General features: G+C 46.4%; 1 protein-coding gene across 1 annotated transcript in view; it reads left to right on the top strand.

Moving 5' to 3' along the window:
- The first annotated feature begins 385 nt into the window (after positions 1 to 385).
- STRA6 (signaling receptor and transporter of retinol STRA6) overlaps positions 386 to 25,192 on the top strand; it is a 39,199-nt gene continuing 14,392 nt past the window's right edge. Inside the window, exons 1-7 of the mRNA XM_060278998.1 lie at positions 386 to 486; positions 8,303 to 8,381; positions 9,109 to 9,194; positions 10,862 to 11,001; positions 14,377 to 14,543; positions 15,585 to 15,713; positions 24,567 to 24,634. Coding sequence (XP_060134981.1) covers positions 386 to 486; positions 8,303 to 8,381; positions 9,109 to 9,194; positions 10,862 to 11,001; positions 14,377 to 14,543; positions 15,585 to 15,713; positions 24,567 to 24,634 — 770 coding nt within the window. The remainder of the gene's footprint in view (positions 487 to 8,302; positions 8,382 to 9,108; positions 9,195 to 10,861; positions 11,002 to 14,376; positions 14,544 to 15,584; positions 15,714 to 24,566; positions 24,635 to 25,192) is intronic.

The following is a 25,192-nucleotide window of genomic DNA, read 5'->3' as shown; positions in this document are numbered from 1 at the left end:
CGTGGTTCCTTTTAATCCCCTTGTCCCATGCCATGACCCAGACTCTCCCAAGCGAGATTTTTATGGCCACGCACTCTATTCTCCTTTGTTTTCATCAGCTGTTGAAACAGGAGCCACTTTGAGCCAAGTTCTACAGAGTAAAGTGGGAGGGAGAAAGAGGCAGAAGCAGCTAAAGGAGAAAGAGTTGAGTCGGATGTGTTGAGCCTCACAGCTGCCAGAGCTGGGCGCAATGGGGGTTTAAACTCAGCAAGTTGACCTGAATCAGCTGCAGGACAGATGCTTAATAAGAAGGGTTAAATCTATAGCTAAGAAGAAGAAAAAATCTGACACATCCCCCCCCCTCCATTATTCGTTGCATTTATCCTGCCGGACAGAAGCTAACAGGATGTCTTCCCAAGGGTTGGTGACCGACGACCTCTCCATGGATGGCAACTTTGCTTCTGACGATAACTGGTATATATATGACCAAACAGGAGACCAGGATGGGTGAGTATTGCTAATCCATTTGTTTCCCAAGTATGATGTGTAGGGAATGCAATTCAGTGGGGGGAATCTCTCTGAAATGAATGTGCTTCTAAAACTTCCCCTTCCTTTCCCACTTCCTTCCAAATTTCGGTTTCCTATCTGCTCAAGATACTCCAGCCTTTACCAAATATTTGGTACCTTTATGTCCAGCATTGTACTTTATTTGACTGCTACATCTCATAGCTGGTTTGGGAAGGTGTTTTGAGAGTGTTTTCTTGGGGGACCTGCAATGGCATATGACTACATTTGATTGCCTGGAATGTAAAGGTATGTAGTATCTGAGAGATAACATGCAATGGAAGTTTTAGTACCTTACCTTCATATTCAATGCCTTCTGAAACCATGAGTAGGTGCCAACAGGTCTAAAGTACTCAAATTTTCACTGGGGGGAGGGGGAGAATACATTTTGGTGATGTAGAATAATCTGTCTTTCACCACCAACCCTGCCACACTCCTTGGCAAAGCTGTTCCTAAAAGTCCCTATGCCAGCATTTTCTGTAATCTATTAATCTTCCTGTACTACTTTATCATGGTCTCCTCCTGACTGTTCTAAATTCTGGGGCAGAAATCATATCACATATCATATCATATCCATATTCTGTATTGGTATTAACGTGTTTTTGGAAGTAGCCTTTTCAGTTCAGCAAAGCAAACTGTATTTTGAGAACTTTCACTCCTCGAATCCAAGGCATTTTGTTGGGGGGTGCATTTCATACAACTTTCGACCCCCCTCTCCCCACTGCCCCCGGAATGCAACCTTTTCATTTATTTGTGGCAGCTATGGCCAGTGATCTATGCAATATGGTGCTGTGCTCCTTACTGGAGCCCAGGACTTGTTCCCTCACCATTCGGAGTGAGGGCAGGAATCATTCTTTTCTGATTCTGCCCTCACTCGGAAATGGTTTCATGAATGTTTCCCGCATGGCCACAGTGTCACTTCGCTAGCCTAAATACCCAACAAACAGCCTATGAACAAAGTGGTAACATTGGCAACCCCCCCCCCCGCCCGCTACAATTAGACATTAGTTTTGATTGATTGATTTGAACTGTAGATTCTATCGGCTTGGATCAGTCTAAAGACTAGCAAATATGGCTTCATATTTGTTTCAATATTCCCATTTCATTTTCATTTATTTTTAAAGCCTTATTTTTATTTTCCTTCTGCTGGGAGCAGCAAGGTCTTATTTCCTTCCTTCCTTCCTTCCTTCCTTCCTTCCTTCCTTCATTCATTCATTCTTATTTTTACTGGATTTTTGAAACAAAAGTTTAATATCGCTCTCACAATAAATTTGGTACCAATAAGAATGCCAAGCTTAAGCGATGTTATATAGAGTTTTTCAACAACAAAAAGGGAAATAAAATTAAGACCCACAACTACACCACAGGGTCCTATGCGGGTGCATTTTGCGGGTGAATTTTGTCGACCCCAAAATAGCCCTGTAATGTGGCCGTCAAAGGAAATGGTCTCCAGTGGCAACTCCCGCTTGCTCCTCTGAGCATTTGTTTTGAACCAAATGGGCTCCATTCAGTTTTGTTTTCCACTTGCTCCAAAAGGAATAAAAACATCAACGGGAGCCCTGCTGGATCAGGCGAGTAGCCCACCTAGTACAAGGGGATCAAGCCCAGCTGGATCAGGCCAGTAGCCCACTTAGTACAAGGGGCTCAAGGTGACTTACACAGTTCTCCTCCTCCCCGTTTTATCCTCACAGCAACCCTGTGCAGTAGACTAGGCTAAGACTGACCCAATGTTGGGATTTGAACCCCACTCTCTCCCAGTCCCAAGTCCAAGACTCTTACGGTAATTACTTAATTGCTCATTGGCTCATCAGTTGGGCTGTTTGTTTTTTGTTTAGGGTTTACTCATTGGTTTGAAACCTTCTGTCAAAGTCAACTGTGATTTTTGATATGAAGTTTAATAAATTCAAAGAATGCTGTTTTGTTTTTTGTTTTTGTTTCAAAACACAACATGGCCTCCTGTTAAGGCTCTCGTTTTCTTTCATTATTTTGTTTGTCTCATAATAGTAGTGGATTGCCTTTCAAAGCTGTTCATGGGGCAATTGACATGTTTGTTTTTGTTTTGTTTTGTAAAATCCACCCTGAATGGGGGGGGGGGACGCACAACCTCTAAAACTAATAAACACATTTTAAAAAATAATAATCATAAAACAACAGGAACGTAGCAACAGAATAAAATAGTGCTGACTTTTCTACATAAGGTGAAATAACACTTCAGGGAGAAAGCAATTATGGGAATCATAGAATTGTAGAGTTGGAAGAGACCCCCCAAGGGTCAGCTAGTCCAAACTTATGCAATGGAGAAATCACAGCTAACCCAAAATTACTCCAAAGCCACAGCGGGAAAAGCCCTGCTTCCTGAAGGATAACAACAACAACAACAACAACAACAACAACAACAACAACAACAACAACAACAACAACAACAACAACAACAACATGTTCTTCCCCATGAACTGGATCTGAATGGGTCTGAAGGTGGCATCTTGCTGGATCCATGTGCAGCTCCCCCAGGTGGCAAACAACTGAACTGCACATGGCAGCTTCTCCAGGGAGCCCTGGGCTCCCTCCTCTCAGCCAGGCTGGCCTCTGGGTCCTCCGGGACAGGAAGAAGTGTAGGAGGGCTTCCTGTTCCAGTTGAGCCTTGCTTGAGCAACCGGGTCTCCCTGAGTTCCTGTGTGCTCCTATATCCTTAATTCCTGACTTCCCTTCTCGATCCTGACTCCTGGTTTATCCTTTTCAATTCTGGCCGCTGGCTGGTCTTGATTCACAGAACAGCTGCACAGCCACTACAGGTGGGCTAAACAGGTTGCAGAATCTTTTACTGGCTTGGATTCAAGAACTAGACCAGAATCACTGCTGAACCTGAACCCAAAACTGTAGCTTGAAACAGGCATCAGGAATCACCAGATTAACAGCAGTCCACGTGAAATGGACCTAGGGGGTCTTGGTAGACCACAAGCTTAAAGTGAGCCAACTGTGATGCAGCAGCAAAAAGGCTAGTGCAATTGTAGGCTACATCCACAGAACTCTAGTGGTCTACTGTCCAGATCAAGAGAAAGCATAGTGCCACTCTATTCTGTCTTGGTCAGACCACACCTGGGGTCCTGTGTCTACTTCTGGGGCCCCCAGTGTAAAAAGGCTATTGCCAAGCAGGAACATGTGCAGAGGCAGGTGACCGAGATGATAAAGAGTCTGGATTCCAAGACCTTTTGAGGAACCATTAAGGAAACTGGGGCTATTTCGCCTGGAGCAAAGAGGACTGAGATGTGGCCTGAGAGCCATCTTCAAATATCTAAAGGACTGTCACATGTAAGATGGAGTAAGCTTCCCTTCTGCTGCTCTAGAGCAGGCATCCCCAAACTGCGGCCTTCCAGATGTTTTGGCCTACAACTCCCATGATCCCTAGCTAACAGGACCAGTGGTCGGGGAAGATGGGAATTGTAGTCCAAAACATCTGGAGGGCCGAAGTTTGGGGATGCCTGCCCTACCGGGATATATGCCTGCTCTAGAGGAGAAGACCCGAAGCCACAGATTCAAATGACAAGGAAGGAGATTCTGGCTAAATATTAGGAAGAACTTGCTAGCAGCAAGAACTGTTCGACAGGGAAGGGGAATCCCTTGGGAGGTTGTGGACTCTCCTTCCTTGGAGGTTTTTAAGCAGAGGTTGGATGGCCCTCAGTCAAGGGTGCTTTAGCCATGATCCCTGCATTGCAGGGGGTTGGCCTTTGGGATCCCTTCCAACCCTACAATTCTATGTTGCTAAAATGAGGTGCTGAGCGATTCAGCTGGGCCTTGCTAAACAGCATGACTAGAAGTGGGCATAAAGCTCCTCCTTGCATTCAGAATCAGATCCCAGGAAGGCTTGGACTTTAACTTCATTCATCTGCTGTAACTTGATCCCTGTTTGGGTTTGGGTGAAACCAGAAGCGCTGAAAAGTCACAACAAAGAGCCAAACTGCCCCTTTCTCTGGGTCAGCATCCAGCTGCTCATCCCTCCAGAAAGTTTGTTCTTGTTAGACTTTACCAGGGAGGGAGAGACTTGCAAAAAGAAAAAAGAGAGGCCCAGTCTTGCCCTGCCCTTTAAATCCGGCCAGTAGCACTGCCACAGAGCACACCATAGGGGTGTGAAATATTTCTTTGTTTGCTTGCTTACTATTACATTTTTATCCCGGTTGGAGGATGGATGGCGGCTAACAGATTGAGATTGACTCCTGACAAGACAGAGGTACTGTTTGTGGGGAACAGGAGGCGGGTGGGTGTGGAGGACTCCCTGGTCCTGAATGGGGTACCTGTGCCCCTGAAGAACCTGGTGCGCAGCCTGGGAGTCATTTTGGACTCGCAGCTGTCCATGGAGGCGCAGGTCAATTCTGTGTCCAGGGCAGCTGTTTATCAGCTCCATCTGGTACGCAGGCTGAGACCCTACCTGCCCGCGGACTGTCTCGCCAGAGTGGTGCATGCTCTAGTTATCTCCCGCTTGGACTACTGCAATGCGCTCTACGTGGGGCTACCTTTGAAGGTGATCCGGAAACTACAACTAACCCAGAATGTGGCAGCTAGACTGGTGACTGGGAGCGGCCACCGAGACCACATAACACCGGTCCTGAAAGACCTACATTGGCTCCCAGTACGTTTCCGAGCACAATTCAAAGTGTTGGTGTTTACCTTTAAAGCCCTAAACAGCCTCGGTCCAGTATACCTGAAGGAGCATCTCCACCCCCATCGTTCTGCCCAGACACTGAGGTCCAGCGCCGAGGGTCTTCTGGCGGTTCCCTCGCTACAAGAAGCCAAGTTACAGGGAACCAGGCAGAGGGCCTTCTCGGTGGTGGCACCCACCCTGTGGAATGCCCTCCCACCAGAGGTCAAGGAGAACAACAATTACCAGACCTTTAGAGGGCATCTCAAGGCAGCCCTGTTTAGGGAAGCTTTTAATGTTTGATTTCTGTATTTTAATGTTTTGTTGGAAGCCGCCCAGAGTAGCTGGAGGAACCCGGCCAGATGGGCGGGGTATAAATAATAAATTATTATTATTATTATTATTATTATTATTATTATTATTATTATTATCCCATGTTTTTCTCCACGGAGCTCAATGTGGCATACATGGTTGTTGTCGTGTGTGTGTCCCCCAACATGTCCTCATTTAACCCCTGCAACAATCCTGCAAGGTAGGTTAGGCTGAGAGGCTAAGATTGCCCCCACGTGAGTTTCCTAGCTGAGTAGGGGATTGAACCCTGGTTTCCCAGGTCCTAGTCCTCAATTATCCCCACCGCAACCCTGTGAGGTAGGTCAGCCTGAGAGCGAGTGACTGGCCCAAGGTCACAGCCAGTGAGCTTCATGGCTGAGTGGGGATCCCAGGTCCTAATCTGACGGACACTCTTGCCATTGCACCACAGAGGGCAGGGCAGTGTAGCTCAGCTGGGTTCCCAGGGCTCTGTGTGGCTGGCAGCTACCAAGGGGTGAGGGCACGGCAGCAGGAAGCTCAGCACAGTGCGGGTGCAGCAGCAGGACTTTGGGCTCAGCTCACCCCCCACCCTCTTGGAAAGAGGCAGCTAGGTGGAGCTTTGGGAAGCCCAGAAAGAAACACTATCTGGCCTGTGCCACCCCAACAGCCACAACTGTGCATTTCTCCAAAAAGCGACCATTCTAGAGAGGTGAGTTTCTTGCTCTGGACAACCCTGGCAAAACGCAACCTTGTTTTGTGGCCAGTGAGCTCTCTGGTTTCAGACAGGTTGGTTTCCCATTTCTTGGCTTCTTCTTGGGGGCGGGGGGGGGGGGGCGGGGGAGCCTCGGGTCCAGGGGGGCCAAATAAGAACATAGGCAGAGCCTGTGGGATCAGACCAGTGGCCCATCTAGTCCAGCTTCCTGTTCTCACAGCGGCCAGCCAGATCATAGAATCGTAGGATGATAGAATTGGAAGGCACCCCAAGGGTCATCTAGTCCCACCCCCCACCCCAATGCAGGAAACCAGGAAGTAGGACCCAAGCACAAGAGCCCTCTCCCATCCTGTGGCTTCCAGCAACTGGCATTGAGAAGCCCTGGGAGTGTGGAAAGAGCCCTTGAACTCTGATGTTCTGATTGTTTGCAAATAGCTGCTTGGCTCAATCTCCTGATTCCTCCTGATTTCTATGACAAGGGGGTAGGTGCAAGGGTCACCTTCTCCACCCTTTTCAGCCCCCTGCTGCTTAGCAAAGTCCTCTCCATCCCTCCCTCCCTCCCTCCCTCCCTCCAGTAATGTCCCTTGGGACCCACCTGAACTAATTCCTTATCCGCTATGGTGCATTTTCCAGCTCTTCAAATAAATTTCCACGGTTCTCCATCTCCCTTAGTTGAACCGTGTTATGCATATTTAGCGCCTTTAATCTCTTGCTCACAAAACCAGTTCTTTTAACACCCCCTCGGTTAATTTGGTTGCTCTTTTTTTTAAAAAAAAATCCCTTTAATTTTAATATATATTGCCTCCCATTAACATAAGATATGTAAGCTCTCCCCTCAAACCCCTATTTTCCAAGGAACCAGAAAATGGCTTTGCATGCATGACATAGATTTATCTTCCTGCTTGGTTAATATAGTGGCACGCATATACCAGAGGTTTCCTGGAATAAGTATTTCACCCCCTGAGGGTGGGATCCTTGTACAAAATCCTCCTTTTGGCTGGGCACAACTTATTGGGTTCTATTTTACATGCCTGAAAGTGAGGAGGAATTAAAGAACCTTTTAATGAGGGTGAAAGAGGAGAGCGCAAAATATGGTCTGAAGCTCAACATCAAAAAAACTAAGATCATGGCTACTGGTCCCAACACCTCCTGGCAAATAGAAGGGGAAGAAATGGAGGCAGTGAGAGATTTTACTTTCTTGGGTTCCATGATCACTGCAGATGGTGACAGCAGTCATGAAATTAAAAGACGCCTGCTTCTTGGGAGAAAAGCAATGACAAACCTAGACAACATCTTAAAAAGCAGAGACATCACCTTGCCTACAAAGGTCCGTATAGCTAAAGCTATGGTTTTCCCAGTAGTGATGTATGGAAGTGAGAGCTGGACCATAAAGAAGGCTGATCGCCGAATAATTGATGCTTTTGAATTATGGTGCTGGAGGAGACTCGAGAGTCCCATGGACTGTAAGAAGATCAAACCTATCCATTGTGAAGGAAATCAGCCCTGAGTGCTCCCTGGAAGGACAGATCGTGAAGCTGAGGCTCCAATACTTTGGCCACCTCATGAGAAGAGAAGAATCCTTGGAAAAGACCCTGATGTTGGGAAAGATTGAGGGCACTAGGAGAAGGGGACGACAGAGGACGAGATGGTTGGACAGTGTTCTCGAAGCTACGAACATGAGTTTGACCAAACTGCGGGAGGCAGTGCAAGACAGGAGTGCCTGGCGTGCTATGGTCCATGGGGTCACGAAGAGTCGGACACGACTAAACGACTAAACAACAACAACATTTTACATGCCTCTCCTGTGTTAGCTTTTTGGGGGCCCTAGTCCAACACCCTCTTCTAAGCACAAGAGGCCTCTTCCCTTCTATGGTTTCCAGCAACTAGCATTCAGAAGCCTTGCTGCCTCCAACTGTGGGGGCAGAGCAGAGCCATGCTGGCTAGGAGCCCCGATAGCCTTTAGCTCCATGGATTTGTCTCCTCCTTTTTTAAAGCCATCCAAGTTGGTGGCCATCGCTGCCTCCGGTGGAAGGGAGTTCCATAGTCTAACTGTGCACCGCTTGAAGTGAATGTATTTTAAACATTTGCATTTCTCTTTCATGTAGCATGACTCCTGATGTTATCCCAGACTGCCATCCCACCATCCCTTATGACCTCTACCATGCCTGCATGGCTCCAGTATCAGTAAGTATTTTCCAAGTCGTCTCCTGCTGATGGAGCACGCAGACAATTATTCAAGAAGACGAAGTCACACTGGAGACATCACTGTGAGCAGGGAAGAGGAGAGGTGTTGCTAGCTTGCCTGCAAAGTTTAATTTCATTTGCAAGTGACATTTGTGAAACTAAACTGAAATGTTTTGTCAGCTAATTTCTATAGCATTGGTGTATCATGTTTCTCGTTTATGTAAAAGGTCTTCCATTGTTTTTATTTCATTGAGCTGAAGCATAATGGTGGATACTTATTGATCTATTCTAAAATATTTCTAAATTGCTGGATATTTTTTTAAAAAAATGTTAGGGGTATATGGCAGTATGAAACATAACAAGATGCTAAAATAATCTAATGAAGCAGAGCTTTAAAAGTACCATAACCAACTACCAAAGCCTATGCAACGGTTTGTCTCTGCAAAGCGAGTAACTGAAGATGCTTCATGTACAATGGAGAGAAGGGCTTTCCAGAGTGTAGGAGAAACAGCGGGAAATGTCTGTTTTCAAGTCAGCACTCTAATATATTTCGTAGTCAAGTAAAAGTAAAAAGAAATCAACATCTCAGAGCAGTCTCAGCAGGGCCCTGCTATAAACCCTTGGCTCCTAGAGCCGCCACATTTTATATTTATCAAGATGGGATGGAGCTATGCAAACAACATTCTTTGTTGCTCTCATTGAATCCACACCACATCGTCTCTTGCAGCTGGCCGTCTTGCTGGTTCTCTCTCTGCTGGTGAAACGGAAGAAACTCTATAAAAATTGTTGGGATGGAGCCCCTGGACTACTAAGGTACCCTCCACGGCTCAGATGCAGCCTAGGGATGGAGGACATTGTCTTTTGCTGTCTCCGAGCTAAGATTGACACTTGTCATTCATCAGGTTGTGAATTCTTAAGGTGGCAAATCGGGCGGCATGTGATTGTGGTAGGACCATCAAAGCCAGAGGCAGGTCCTAGAGGTCCCTCCCGTTGCCTACATAGTTCTTTGCTAGTCCCCATGACTAGTAGAAGGTGAACGAATTATGCAAAAATAAGCAGATTTCTGTGGGTCGGGCTAATGAGCACAATGTAATGTATGCAGGTTGTGGAAGGCTTGCTTATACATTTCTATCCCACCTTTCCTCCAAGGAGCTCAATACAGCACACATGAAACGCCCCCCCTCACCGTTTAATCTGATAACAACAACCCTGCAAGGTAGATCAGCCTCAGGGGCAGCGCCTGGCTGGGTGGGGGATTTGAACCCAGGTCTCTCCCAGGTCCTACCCTGTGTGGTACCATGTTTCTCTGAAAATAAGACACCGTCTTATATTTATTTTTCCTCAAAAAAACCAACAACACGGTGGCTTATTTTCAGATGATGTTATTTTTGTTACGTGTCCAGCCTAGGCTCTTCCTTGGCGGCCTCCAGAACTGCACCTATCACTATGTCTTATTTTCGGGGTATGGCTTATATCGCGCAAATGCTTAGAAATCCTGCTATGGCTTATTTTATGGGTATGTCTTATTTTCGGAGAAACAGGGTAGATCCTGCTGAGAGGCAGGAACTGGGCCCCCAGATCACACCCAGTGAGTTACATGCTGGAGTAGAGATTTGAACCCTGGTCTCTCTCCCAGGTATTAATCCAACATTCTGGCCACTACGCAACTAGTAAAATGAATGTGTATACACCTGGCTAGGGAGGCTGCATTCTCTCGTGGACAGCCTTCCAGGGGCCACATACTGGAGGGAGGCAAACGTGGTTGTAGCTCTACACACAGGCTCTTCTTCCCACCCTCCTTCCAGAGAAGCAAGAGGTATTGCCAGGGGAAGAGCAGACTCCGTGAGGGATGTGGCAACAGGGACCATGGCATGGCCACACTTCTCAGGATTGCAGTGTTGTGCCCTTTGGTGGGAGGGGCGGCCCACAGCTCAGCGGTAGAGCATCTGTCTTGCATGCAGAAGGTCCCTGTCTCAATTGCGGTCATCTCCGGAAAAGAGTCAGGTCGCAAGTGACACATAAGGGCCCTTCTTTGCTCTAGACGCTGGACAGTCACTGCCAGTTAGAGCAGGAAATAATGCAAAAGCTGGGTCAATCACCTAAGCGGCTATTGGACAGTTTCCTACGCCACCTGAGTTCAGCCATTCACACCTCCATATAGCAAGTGAGCGTGAAAAACTCAGATGTATTTGGCTTCTCGTACCTGGGTGCCTTTTTTTTTAATACAACCACGCACAAAGTCATTTGTGCAGCTTTTTGCTCATGCACAGCATGAATGCATTGTGCATGGACAAGAAGCTGCACAAATGACTTTGTGTGTGGTTGCATCCAAAAAATGCACTTCAGTCTCCACTGTGGGCCTGCTGTGTGTCTGCATGTCTGTAGAGTTTGTGGGGAGGGAAGCCCTTCTGCAGAGATGTTCCGCTGGTGCAAATGCGGGTCCTTTTTTTAAATCATTCTCGTCTTTGTTCTTCCTTAAGCCCTGTGCAGTTCTTGGAAGAGGAAGGTCACAAGGGGCTCTCTGTGGCAGTTTTTGGCATCCTCTTCTCCTCATTATGCATCCTGGTTCTGGATAACGACCCTTTGCCCTTCATCTCTGGCTCCTCGACCCAGAATCGAGGTAATACTGAGGGTTGTTGTTATTATTATTTATATCCTCCTTTTCACTAGACCAGGACTCGAGGCAGCTTACATAAATCAAAACAACCCAGATAAAATACAGAAAGCTAAAAACTTATGCAGGCAAATCGTTTAAAAGTAGTTAAACTCTGATAGAATCAAAGTGATATAAAGCCAAATCTATTTTAAAAAACAGATAATAAAAATGGCACAGCACTATAAAAAGCCCTTTCATTTATAAAACAATTGATCCCCCAAAGCCTGTCAGAATTTAACCATCTTCACCTGCCAATGGAAGTACCACAAGGAGGGAGCCAGTCTAGCTTCTCCAGGGAGGGACTTCCAAAGTTGTCTGGGTGCAGCCACCAAAAAGGCCCTGCCCCATGTCCCCACCAAGCATGCCTGTGAGGGTGGCAGGACCAAGAGAAGCCCCCCCCCCCGGCCCAACCTCAGAGCACAGACAGGTTTATATGGGAGAATACAGTCTTTCACAGAGCCTGGGCCTAAGATGTATAGGACTTTATAGCTCTGCATAATCATAACCAGGATGCTTCCATGGGCACAGGAGAGAGCCCTTCTTCAATGGTCTACACCAGGCATGTCCAAAGTCTGATTCGGAGGCCCAATCCGGCCCACCAGTCAGTGTAATCTGGCCCCTGTGGCAGTTTATTTCCTGGGGTAAAATCCTTTCAAAAATCTCAACAAGGGTTAACAACTTTGGTCGGCCCTCATAGCCCTTCACTTCATAAAATCTGGCCCTCTTTGAAAAAAGTTTGGACACCACTGGTCTACACCATCCTTTTTAATGGTGTGTATTGGTTGCCACTCTGGAGACATTCAGGGCTCCAAAAGTTGAAATGGGTCTGCAAGATTTATACATTGAGCATGTGGAGAATGTGGAGATCCCTGCCGTATTGGATCCAAGATCCAGCATCTGGCTTCTTGCAGTCGCCAAACAGTTGCCTCCTGAAAGGAAAGGCCCAAAATTGAGAGAAATGCAACTTTTGAAGTATGTTATCTGTTGTTTCAGGAAGTGCAAATTAGGCAGCATCACAGTGATCTAAAGGCGATTCTGCCTGATTTGCACTTCCTGAAACAACATATTGTTGTTGTTGTTTAGTCGTTTAGTCGTGTCCGACTCTTCGTGACCCCATGGACCAGAGCACGCCAGGCACTCCTGTCTTCCACTGCCTCCCGCAGTTTGGTCAAACTCATGTTGGTAGCTTCGAGAACACTGTCCAACCATCTCGTCCTCTGTCGTCCCCTTTTCCTTGTGCCCTCCATCTTTCCCAACATCAGGGTCTTTTCCAGGGAGTCTTCTCTTCTCATGAGGCAGCCAATAAGTATTGGAGCCTCAGCTTCACAATCTGTCCTTCCAGTGAGCACTCAGGGCTGATTTCCTTCACAATGGATAGGTTTGATCTTCTTGCAGTCCATGGGACTCTCAAGGGTCTCCTCCAGCACCATAATTCAAAAGCATCAATTCTTCAGCGATCAGCCTTCTTTATGGTCCAGCTCTCACTTCCATACATCAGTACTGGGAAAACTATAGCTTTAACTATACGGACCTTTGTCGGCAAGGTGATGTCTCTGCTTTTTAAGATGCTGTCTAGGTTTGTCATTGCTTTTCTCCCAAGAAGCAGGCGTCTTTTAATTTTGTGACTGCTGTCACCATCTGCAGTGATCAAGGAGCCCAAGAAAGTAAAATCTCTCACTGCCTCCATTTCTTCCCCTTCTATTTGCCAGGAGGTGATGGGACCAGAAACAACATATAACATACTTCAAAAGTTGCATTTCCCTCAATTTTGCAATGCAAATGCACATGCTAGGGTAAAGTGTACATAAAACGTGTATATCTATTAAAATAGCATGAAAAATGTATTATATATGGGGAAATGGCCCCCAAATTCATTCATTCGGTTTATATACTGCCCTTCATCATAAGATGAACTTGTGCATATTAAGGGAAATGACAATTGAGAGGGTCAGGCAAAAAAGGGGGGCCCTGCCAGGCCCCCACCAGGCCAGCAGAACAAGTGTGCCCATTTCCCAGCTGCTGCCTTGACTCTTGAGCCTCCTGTTGCCGGCAGCTGCCTGGCTGCACACTTTGACAAAGCCTTCCAGGGCTTGGGGTGGCACTGGCTAGTACTGATGGCAGGGGTCCTCTGAAATCTCTGAAGGGCACCAGGTTGGGGAAATCTGCCCCAGAGCTGACATATGTCACCCCTTCCGTTTTAATATAATCATGTTTTGTATCAGTTATCACGGAGCACTAGATGACTCTTAAGAGCTGCTGTGCTGTGCAACTGTGTGTACGTGTGCACAGTTTTAATGAACACACTGTGGACACACAATTTGTGTGGTTGGAGTTCCCCAGACATGGTGTAAATGGGTGTTTTTTAAAATATGAACGCACATCACTCATTAATCCTGCAGAGCTCAGCCATGGAGAATTCCTTATCTATTCTACAGGGTGTTTCCTAAACTGATGTGGTAGCTGGAGGGCAGGAGGGTAGACCAGACTGTACATTTCCAGATCTCTCACCAATGCATGGCTGGGAGCAATCTGGGAATGTCAGGAATCCTTTCTGGGGCAATGCCCCACAAATGATGGAAGGGTTCAAGGGATAGATGGAAGCTCAGGAGAGGGAAGAAATTCCACCGAGTTCACATTTAAAGGTGAACCTGCCTGATTTACACTTCCTGAAAGAATATGTAACCCGAAACACTGCTTTCTTATTATTATTATTATTATTATTATTTAAACAATAGCACTTCTCTTAATTTTGCGATTCAGAGCAAAAGTGTGTATATAAGAAGAAAACGTGCATAAATGCATATATTAGTGAACAAATATCATTGCTATTGGGGGCAGTTGCTTGCAAGGATATGTACAGGAAAAAGACAGAAAATGTGTATTAAGAGAAATAATCCCAAAAATGTTGGCAGCTTTTCATGAGGACGTTAAAAGAGGGGGGGGGGGAATTTGCAGGCTGATGTGTCAGTGCAGAGAACTAAACTTTAAGAAAGCGGACCTTTAAGAAATTTGCCCATCCCTATTATGCACTCGTGGAACTGCAGAGTCAATGTCCAGTCCAACCCCCTGCAATGCAGGAACCTCTGAATTAGAAGCCACATCGCCTTGGCAGTTTAAGCACCAGCACCCATCTTTCTTCCAAAGGAATAGCTTCCAAGGAGCTCTTTTGCATGGGGGAGGCTGATGCACATCTTCAAGGGACGTTTGTGGGAGCCCCATCGCTTGCTCCACCCTGCATGCTCTCTCGGCATGGCCTGCCTTGCTGAATTGCCTCTTGTTTGTTGTCCAACCGAGGCTCTTAACCTCTGCCCTTCTCTCCCCCTTGATCTCCCTCTCCAGAGTACTGGAAGATCATGGCTTTGCTCTATTACCCTGCCTTCTACTACCCCTTAATTGCATGTGCTACAGTCAGGCACAGAGCTGGGTACTTCTTGGGCTGCCTGCTATCCTGGTGCCATTGCGTGGTCCATCTCTGGCAGAAGGTGGAATGCCCTCAGTCGCCCAAGGTAAAGACAACCGGGGAGGCTGGAAGGCCCTGAGATATGGTCGGCACAGGCCAGTTCTAAATGGCTGCAAGGAGGAAGCCCGTTCCTGGAGAGACTGGCTGCTGCTTTGCAGGAGGGGTGGGCAAGAGCACATACCCATGTTCTGAGCGATATATGATGCCCATATGGCACCATAGCTGTGTGTGCCTGGCCCACACACACTGGCAAAGAAATATACTCGGAGTCAAGAGGGAATTTCATGCTCTTTATTCAGCTCGTAGTCATCAAGGAGAAGAAGAGAAGAATGCCCTTTTCCCAAAACCATCTGCTTATATACATTATTTACACAATGGGCTTTGCCTGATTGGCTACTTCAGGGCTACACCTGTGGGCCAATCAGGTTGCGGATTCACTTCTGCCAGCCGCCTGATTGGCTGCTCCTGCAGGCCAATCAGGTTGCGGATTCACTTCCACCTGGAGTTGGATTGGGTGGCTCCTGCGGACCAATCAGACTGCTGATTCTGGATCCTATCGTTCTATGATTCAGCTCAGTACACAACAAAAGGGCTTGCTGGGAATCAGGATCCAGGAGGTCGGTGAGGCAAGGAGCCTCTTCAAGGGCTTCAGCTCAGGATATATCCCGGTAGGGCAGGCATCCCCAAACTTCGGCCCACCAGATGTTTTGGACTACAATTCCCATCATCCCTGACCACTTGTCCTGTTAGCTAGGGATCATGGGAGTTGTAGGCCAAAACATCTGGAGGGCCACAGTTTGGGGATGCCTGCGGTAGGGCATGAAAGCAGAGAGCCCACCCACAGGTGGTACCAGAGGCAATGACAGGCAATCAACAAATTCTAGCATTGTCCCTACCCTCCTCTTCCTCCCTGCTAGGTTCTGCAAGGGCCACAATTGATGCAGAGGAGAAGGAAGCCCCATTGAACTGGTTGTGGGAACTTGCTGGAGTTATCCAGGAGGGGGAGAGTTGTCGCTTGTAATGGGATTTATGAGTTGAACACAGGTGGTTTGTCTTTCTTGCAGCCGTTCTCTTTGTCTCTGCTCAGATTTATAGGTACTATTCCCTGCTTTCTTATCTCCCCATCATCCTGTGCCTTGCGGTTTTGAGCCTTTGGTATCCTGCACAGCTTGTCAAGAGCTTCAAAGAGCAGAAGAGGAAGAAAGTGATGGAGGAGGTAAGGCATGGCAACATCACTGGGTCAAACTAGAGGAAGACGCGTCTCCGGGTGCTGGTGTAGACTGAGTGGAGCAGGGGTGGGGAACTTCATCTCCTCCAGATGCTTAATTATAAGAGTACTTGTATACCAATGTATAACACACACATGGTTTACACAACAATGAAAACACAAAAGCCCATACACAGTCAAAAACATTCAAAAGGCTATAACAGAGCACTATTAACCAATGTGGAAAGATGCTTTCTTAAGTTTCCAGTAGGCGTTTCAAAGTTGGCACAGAAAGCATCTGCTGAATCTCCAGTGGCAGAGAGTTCCACAGGGCTAGGCCAATGACACTAAAGGCTCAGTTGCTTGTTGTTGTCAAGTGAGCTTCACCAACTCGGGGAACAGCCAACAACATTCCTGCAGGTGATCTCAGTGGCATAGAAGGGTTCACAGGCAAACCCTGGACCTAAGTTGTTTGGGGCTTTATAAATTAACGCCCCTGTCTCAGTAGTAGATGGGCAGCTAGGGCAGTTGTCAGCAATCTGGTCAAAACATTTTGCACCAGCTGGAGCATCTGAATCAGGCCCAAGTGGCTGTTCCACATAGAGTGCATTGTGGTAGTTCAGCCTCAAGGTTTACGCGTGAACTACAGTTCTGGGACTCCAACCCCCATTGGCCTCTGCTGGTATGTCCAAGGCTCAGGGGTGATGGGAGTTGTGGTCCAACAAATCCCTGGAGGGCCACAGGCTCAGCCTCTTGATCCCTGGAGCAGAAAGGACCTTAGCACAAGAAAACGGACATGCTGCAATGCAAAAGGCTTACTTTAGCCAGGACTTCTTTATTCTTGGGACGTGGCGAGTGTGCATGGCATTGTCATGAGGCCAGCGGTGGACACAGTCCATCTTCCCTAACCATTGGCCATGCTGGCTTGGGCTGAAGGGAGTGGAGAATCAGAAGGGCAGAATAATTCTCAGGTAAGGAAGGGTTGAGAACATCAGCAGGCACCCTCGGTTTCCACTTTTAAATTTCTGATGGAAGCAGGCAATTAAGAATACATTTTCCGCAACTGTTAGTTGATTACTGATTTTAACTTTTTCCTACGGTTTTTATTGTATGGGTTTTACATGCTCTTGTTGTAAGCTGCTCTGATTGTTCTTATGAATAGTGGCATATAAATATACCAACTTGTGTAGGGCAAAAATACAACAGGACTTGCCCTTGTTGAATTGGGGTTGGGCGGGGAGAAATACAGGCAGGGATTCTGAGATGGTGTGGCACTAAGGCAGTGATGGCGAACCTATGACACGCATGTCAGACATGACACGCAGAGCCCATTCACACTGTTGTTGTTGTTCCCCCCCCCCAATTTGTTCTCCCGCTCCTCCTTAAGCTGTGTTGTCTCCGCTGTTAAAACCCGGATCCTTTGTTGTTGTTGTTGTTGCTGCTGGTAGCCAGAGATTGGTTTTTAACCCTTTCTGTGCTGTTTTTCTGGTGCTTTGGCAGACGATGATTGGGTGTAACAGCGTTCATTTTTTAACCTGTTCTGTGCTGGGTTTTTTGGCGCTTTGGCAAACTATGTCGGTGCTGCGTGTTAGTTCCAGCGAAGGTATTATTCATCAATTATTTCTGTTCTCTTCCCCCCCCCCCAAAAAAAGCTCAACAACTCTGGGCACTTTGTGATAAATAAGGGGTTTTTGGTTTGGTTTGGTTAAATAATTAGTTTTTGGTTTATTAAATACAGTTAGATATTACAATTATACATTTTTGTTATTTAAACTATAAATATCGTGAAATTGTGGGGGTTTTCTCGAAGTGACACACCACCCGAGTTATGCTCAGTTTTTTGGTGAATTTTGACACACCAAGCTCAAAAGGTTGCCCATCACTGACCTGTCTAATGTTTCCGACTCCCAACTGTTTCCATTTCGAAACAGGTGCAAATTATGCAAGGCATGGTCAATATGTGATGCATATTTTTAGGAGTGAGCGCAAATTGTAGATAAGGCGACATGCATGCCTGTGTGCCTTTAAAAATAGCAAGTGTTTCATTTTCACACACCTCTCTGCTCCATGAAGATCTAGCGGTGCAGAGTTTCTTTTGGTGGGGAGGAATGATCTGTGCTCTACTTGATAGGCAATAGATTAAGCTGACACAACAAAATGGAGGAATTGTCTGCCCTGGGAACAAACAGCTTTCTAAGTTCCTGGCTCAGGAGTGGGGAAAACCTTGTGGCCATCCAGATGATGTTGTCCAAGCCTTAGGGACTATGAGAATGCTGTTGTCCTGCAACAGTGTGAAGCTAATGCTGTTCTCGTTTGCATCAACAGAAGACTCATGTTCAGGTCAAGGGAAGTTCTTGTTTTTATTATGTATTTTGTGTTTTTATCTTGTAGTTTTATGCTGTGAACTGCTCTGAGATCTACAGATGAAGGGAATATACAAATCTTATTTAATAATAATAATAATAATAATAATAATAATAATAATAATAAATACAGTAAAAAGGTAAAGGGACCCCTGACCATTAGGTCCAGTCGTGACCGACTCTGGGGTTGTGCGCTCATCTCGCATTATTGGCCGAGGGAGCCGGCGTATAGCTTCCAGGTCATGTGGTCAGCATGACAAAGCCGCTTCTGGCAAACCAGAGCAGCACATGGAAACACCGTTTACCTTCCCGCTGTAGCGGTTCCTATTTATCTACTTGCATTTTGACGTGCTTTCAAACTGCTAGGTTGGCAGGAGCTGGGACCAAGCAACGGGAGCTCACCCCGTCACAGGGATTCGAACCGCCGACCTCTGATCAGCAAGCCCTAGGCTCAGTGGTTTAGCCCACAGCGCCACCTGGGTCCCTAATAATACAGTGGAACCTCGGTTTATGAACACCTCGGTTTACGAATTTTCGGTTTACGAACACCGCGGACCCATCTGGAACGGATTAATCCACTTTCCATTACTTTCAATGGGAAAGTTCGCTTCAGTTTATGAACGCTTCAGTTTATGAATAGACTTCCAGAACCAATTGTGTTCATAAACCGAGGTACCACTGTACAGTAATCCCATTCTATTCTGCCTTGGTCAGACCACAGCTGGAGTCCTGTGTCCAGTTCTGACCACCACAGTGTAAGAAGGATATATATATATTCTTTTTTATTGAATTTTTATAATAATACAACAGAAAAAAAGAAATAAAGAAATGAAATTAAACATAATTCCGAAACATAATAAATAAATAAATAAATATACAAATAATAATAAATGTATTTTGTTGTATTACTATTTATATAAGAAAAAGAAAAAGCTACCAAACAAAACAAGATAGATAATTCCCTCTCACCCTACACCCCCCCCCACCCCTGTGTGACTTCCAGCCTATGCTCTATTTCAGGGGTCCCCAGACTTACTGGGCTTCGGGCCGGTGCCCACCGCGCCGACCGCGCGGCGGGCCGGAGAGCAGGGGAGTGCGCACGCAGCGGGCCGGAGGGCGGGGAGTGCGCACCTGTGCGCATGCGCACACGCACACGGCCGGAAAAAAATCGCCGAAAATCGCTTGTGTGCATGCGTATGGGCCTCCCCCGACCCGGAAGTGCATCGGAAATGACCTCTTCTGGGTCGGGAGAGGCCCATACGCATGCGCACAAAGGATTTTCGGCGATTTTTTGCCGATTTCGAAGACCGCCGCGCCGCGCGCCGTAAGAGCGGGCGGCGGGGGTTGTCGCGGGCCGGATTGGGAGGCTAATTGGGCCACATCTGGCCCGGGGTCCGTAGTCTGGGGACCCCTGCTCTATTTCAACATTGATTTCCCAGAAGAATTTTTTGTATACCTTTCTGAATGTTTTGTATCTTGATTGTTTATATTACTTGAACCCTTCACCTGTCTGCTAAGAGGTTGGCGTTTTCCACAATTTTTTTCTTATAATCATTTAATTTTTCCCAATCCCAATCTTTATCGACTTTATGTTCAGGTATCCCTTTAGCTTCTCCTATTTTCCTTTCCATATTCTGATACCTTATTAACTTGATTTGCCAATCCTCTATCTTTGGAATTTGTACACTCTTCCAACTTTTTGCTATGAGAAGTCTAGCAGATGTGGTTGCATACATAAGTAAACACTTGTGTTTACAAAATAAAAAAGATCCTTCAGTAGCACCTTAAAGACCAACTAAGTTTTTATTTTGGTATGAGCTTTCGTGTGCATGCACACTTGTGTTTACAGTGTAAGAAGGATATTGACATGCTGGAATGTGTGCAGAGGAGGGCAACCAAGATGGCCAAGCCTTATGAGGAACAATAGAGGGAGTTGGGGATGTTCGGCCTGGAAAAGAGGAGACTCAGAGGAGACAGGAGAGTCATCTTCAAATAACTAAAAGGCTGTCACATGGAGGGTGGAGCAAGCTGGTTTTCTGCTGCTCTGGAGGGCAGAACCCAAAGCAGTGGATTCAAATTGGAAGGAAGGGGATTCCAACTAAAGCTTAGGAAGAACTTCCTGGCAATAAGAGCTGTTTGACAATGGAACATATTCACTCAGTCCTCAGAAGGCGGTGGACTTCTCCTTTCTTTTTAAGCAGAGGTTGGATGACCATCTGTCAGGGATGCTTGCTCTGTGATTCCTCAATGAGCCTTGGGGTCCCTTCTGATTCTACAATCCTGTGATTCCCTTCCCAAGGCCAGCTCTGAATTAGAGGTGCCCTCAGCTGTGTGGGTGGGTAAGACAATTTGGCTCTTTGGGGGGGGGTCAATAATCTGCTATTTTTTTGCTGAAATCTAAACCACTTAGCTCAAGAAGATTTGAGTTTCTGAATGTTTCCTATTCAGAGCCTTACAGTGGGAGGAGGAGAGCGAGTGTTTGGCAATAGAATCATAATCCAAACGACTGGCACAGAGGTCTTTATTTTAAGAATGAAAGCTCTATTTAAAAATAAATAAATAAATCGATAGAAGCCCAAATCTGCGCTTGGATTTTAGGGTTTAGCCCAATCCACAACTCTGGGATAAGGAGTCGGCTGTCTTTTGTGGCGAACAGAATGTTCCTTCTTATTCCACTTCAGATGTTTGTGCAGATCTCCAGCTGGGATCCTGCAACAACCCTGTGTAGTGACAGGCCCACTCTGGCACCTTCCTCTCCTCGCGATAATTAGCACCTCAGCAACTGCGATCGCAAAGGCTGGCGAGGCATATGGGAATTATGCAAGGCATTTTAAATAGGTTGTAGAAGTCGGGTGCTTCTTAAAAAAATATAAGAAGGATGCAGCATCTCTTTGCTGGGTCTTTTCCAGGGTGGCACAAGGAAGAACATACCCTGACTCTCAGTGGCAAAGAGAGAGGTCACCAACACAGCTTCCCTCAAAGTAGATCTAATATAAATGCAATAAATAACTATATCATGTGTGGCTTTGCTACATATCACAGCCTGCATGTTGGTGGGTAGCATTTCACAATATGGTTTTGCTTCCTTCAGGAAGATGCTGGAACAATCAGCTATGAGCCTCTTCCTGAATCACTGCCTCGCCAACCTATCATGGTGCCAGTTTGCAGCTCACAGTCCTTGCCCACTGACTGTAGCGTCAGATAGTGACTTGAATGTGTGAATGAGACATCGCAGATTAATTCAGCACAGATGGTAGCCTTTCTGGAGGGGCTCAGAATTCAGAGAGCATGGTTTGCACGCGTAAGATCCCGGGTTCAATCCCCAGCATCTCCATGCAGGGCCAGGAAAGAATCCTTTCTGGAATGCTAGAGAGTCATGGCTACTTAGTGGAGAGTCTCATTGGAGAAACAGTGTGGTGTAGTGGTTAGAGTGTCAGACTAGGACCTGGAAGAGGCCAGGGTTCCAATCACCCACTCGGTGCCAGTCCCGGCCTCTCAGCCTAACTTGCCTTGCACAGTTGTTATGGGGATTGAGAGAGCCTTGTATGCTACATTGAGCTCATTGGGCAGCAGAGTAGGTTATAAATGCAATAAATAATTATAATTATACTAATTCGAAACAGGCAAATGGTTTTTTTCAGTTGTGGCTCCCAAGGAGGTTCACCTGTCACCATCATTGCATATCTTTAGGTGCCAGACAAAAACATTCCCTTTTCATCAGTCCTTCAGCTTTTAAGTGTCTATCACCTTGTTTGCATGGGGGGGTGTATTTTAGTGTAGGGGGTTTTTTTATTTAAAAAAATTGAATTACCTTTAATAATAATAAATTATTTATACCCCGCCCATCTGGCTAGGTTTCCCCAGCCACTCTGGGCAGCTTCCAACAAAATATTAAAATACAATAGTCTGTCAAACATTAAAAGCTTCCCTAAACAGGGCTGCCTTCAGATGTCTTCTCAATGTCTGGTAGTTGTTTTTCTCTCTGACATCTGGTGGGAGGGCCTTCCACAGGGCGGGTGCTACTACCAAGAAGGCCCTCTGCCTGGTTCCCTGTAACCTGGCTTCTCACAGTGAGGGAACCGCCAGAAGGCCCTCGGCACTGGACCTCAGTGTCCGGGCAAAACGATGGGGGTGGAGACCCCCAGCCTTGCCTCCATGCTGGTTTTAATGATTCCCCGAAAAATGGGGTGAGGAAGAGCTCTGACTGAGCACATCTGAAAGAGAGCCAGGATGGAAATGGACTGTCTTGAAAATATGCAGCTCCTACTATATTCTCCCTAATCAAAGCACATTTGCCACGTTGCAGTTGAAGGGCAAGCCTACCTAAAACATTTCCTCTACAGCACTAGAGACATCTGGCCAGACAGCCCATGAATCTTCCTGTACAATTGGTGGTTTTCTCCTTTAATTCCAAGAGCCTTTTTACTTGAACCACGTTCCCTGGAGGCCATATTTTCTGGTCCTTCTGGTGCTCAAGGGAAGAATTGGAGAATCCTGCGTGGTGTCTGCCCCCCCCCTTTCTTTTTAATTTATTCTTCATCTCGTCCTCCTTGCCCTGATTTCCCAGGTGGTGTCTGCCATCAAATATCTCTTGGAATGAATTGCTTGCATTTTTCTCTCTGGCCCCAAACGGCCAGCAGCATCTCAAGATGGGGCTTGTCACGTTAGTCCAGGGGTCAGCAAACTTTTCCAGCAGGGGGCCGGTCCACTGTCCCTCAGACCTTGTGGGGGGCCGGACTATATTTTGGGAAAAAATATATGAATGAATTCCTATGCCCCACAAATAACTCAGAGATGCATTTTAAATAAAAGGACACATTCTACTCATGTAAAAACATGCTGATTCCCAGACCGTCTGCAGGCCGGATTTAGAAGGCAATTGGGCCGCATCCGGCCCCCGGGCCTTAGTTTTGGGACCCCTGCGTTAGTCCATGCCTCAAGCTCAGACTCAGACTGGCTCCTGGGTTGCGGTAGCCCTTGGCAAAGTGTTTCCCTGATGGAGCAAATGGCCACTTTGATTTTCCACAATTCCCACAATGCAGCTCTGGCCCTGGGGCATTGCGGGGACTTATAGGGTTGCTTGCTCCTACAGCCACTGGGTGAGCCCAGGGCAGGCATCAGGGCAGAGAAAGCTGGATGCCCCCGCAGCTGTCGAAGGGTGCCAGTTTCCTATACCAGGCCTGCTATAAATTTAAGCAACACTTGAGCCAATGATAGCCAAGTACCTAACTAGAATGTGCGGCAGGGGTGATTATTGGAGCTGTGAGTTAATTCATTTTCCAACTAATTAACTATTGATTTTGCAAATTGCAAAACTGCACATGTTTGTCATGTTCATAATTAATGGGCTTTTACTGGTGTGCACCTAATATTCTTTTAATGTGCAAAGCGGCCTCTTGCATTTTTGCAACAGCCCCTTTAGCTATGTGAAAATTGAGTCGAACCGATGGATTAATTTAGTTACAGGTAGGTAGCCGTGGTGGTCTGCTGTAGTCGAAACAAAATAAAAAAAAATTCCTTCCAGCAGCACCTTAGAGACCAACTAAGTTTGTTATTGGTATGAGCTTTCGTGTGCATGCACACTTCTTCAGATACACTGGATTGACTGAGACCTTTGTACCTTTTCAACGGGCATTTTTGGGCGGAAGTGGGGTGTGTCCAAGGCCCAGTTACGCAACAATGGCTTAAAAGCCAAATCAGAGGGAGGGCAATGCTTTCTGCCATTACTCTGAATGGGCAAGCATTTTCATTCCATTTCACAGCCCGGTAGAGTGACTGCCAAACTGGAGGTGTGTTTTGCAGCCCCTGCTTTGGTGTGGTCTGGCTATTCAAGACCACCTTGCTCGGCTGGCGAGCTGAATTTGGCTTAGTAAATGGCAATTGTGCCAGCCTGGGTCTTCTGTTCTAAGCTGAGCCCCAGATCTTTTGCCCCTTTCCCTAAACACACACACAACACAACACACAACACACTTAAAGTTTGTGTGGTGGGCTGGGCATGCTGTGAAATACAGGTGTTTCTGCAAATGTTCCCCACCCCCTATCCTAATTTTTTTCTGGAACTTCCATACATATAAATTAGCAAATTTGTGCTATGAAGCTGTACCCCAAATCCTTTAAGTACGCAGCAAGGTTCCTACTTTCCCCCTATATTTCAAATGCTATCTGTTAAGAATCGTAGAACTGTAGAGTTGGAAGGGACCCAAAGGGTCATCTAAGCCCCCCCCCAAAAGCAGGAATCACAGCTAAGAGAGCATGGTCTAATCTGGAGATGTGGTCACATTCACACAATACATTTAAAACACTCTAGTACCGTGCTACTAAAACAGTCATGGGTGCTGGGAACTGTAGCTCTGTTGGGTGAATGCCTTTTATAAACTATAGTTCCCAGGATTCTTGGGGGGGGGAGCTGTGGTATTAGAGTACTTTCAGTGTGGGGGGCAGGTGCGACCTTGCACCAAAAATTCATGCGGAATAATCAGTCTTTTGTGTCTGTTTTAAGCTGCCGGGGAGTGGCTATTGCGAAGACTATCTGAAGAATATCCTGGCAAAAAGGACGCCAAATAAAAGGTAAAACCTCACACACACAGCCAGCCTGCCTTTCATTCAGCAAAACCGCATCCCAAAATCTGGAGATGAATGGGAACTGGAATGGGGGTGGGTGGGCAGGCTGTCCCCAGAATATCCCTGTATCTTGTTTCATCTTTTTTGTAAACCGCTTTTAGGGTTGTTGTTGTTTTAAAAACAACAACAACACACCAAGCCATGAGTAAATTTTATGACATAAATAAAAATAAGAATAATGTGGCGCTCTCTCTATCTGGCCCAATCCACCCCCTCCTCAAGTGCTTATTCCCTCCCGAAGAGCTTGACCTATGATCACATGTCTGGGCTAGCTGGGTGGAGCAATGAGCATAGAAACCTCTGGCTTTTGCAGGCTGGACGGTAGTCTATTATACCAAGGCAACAGTAGCTCCTCCCACTTTTTAAATAAATTAATAAATATGAAGCAAGGAAGGGGAATTAAAGACAACACATTAAGGCTGAATATAATTTTAAACTTAGAGTAAAATAAAGCCCATTAATGTCATGGGTGGAAAGGATCATATATTGTTGAATCAATCAAAG

The sequence above is a fragment of the Zootoca vivipara genome, chromosome 9 (genome assembly GCF_963506605.1).
Source record: "Zootoca vivipara chromosome 9, rZooViv1.1, whole genome shotgun sequence".
NCBI classification, from domain to species: Eukaryota; Metazoa; Chordata; class Lepidosauria; order Squamata; family Lacertidae; genus Zootoca; species Zootoca vivipara.
This window is presented reverse-complemented; position numbering and strand designations above follow the sequence as displayed.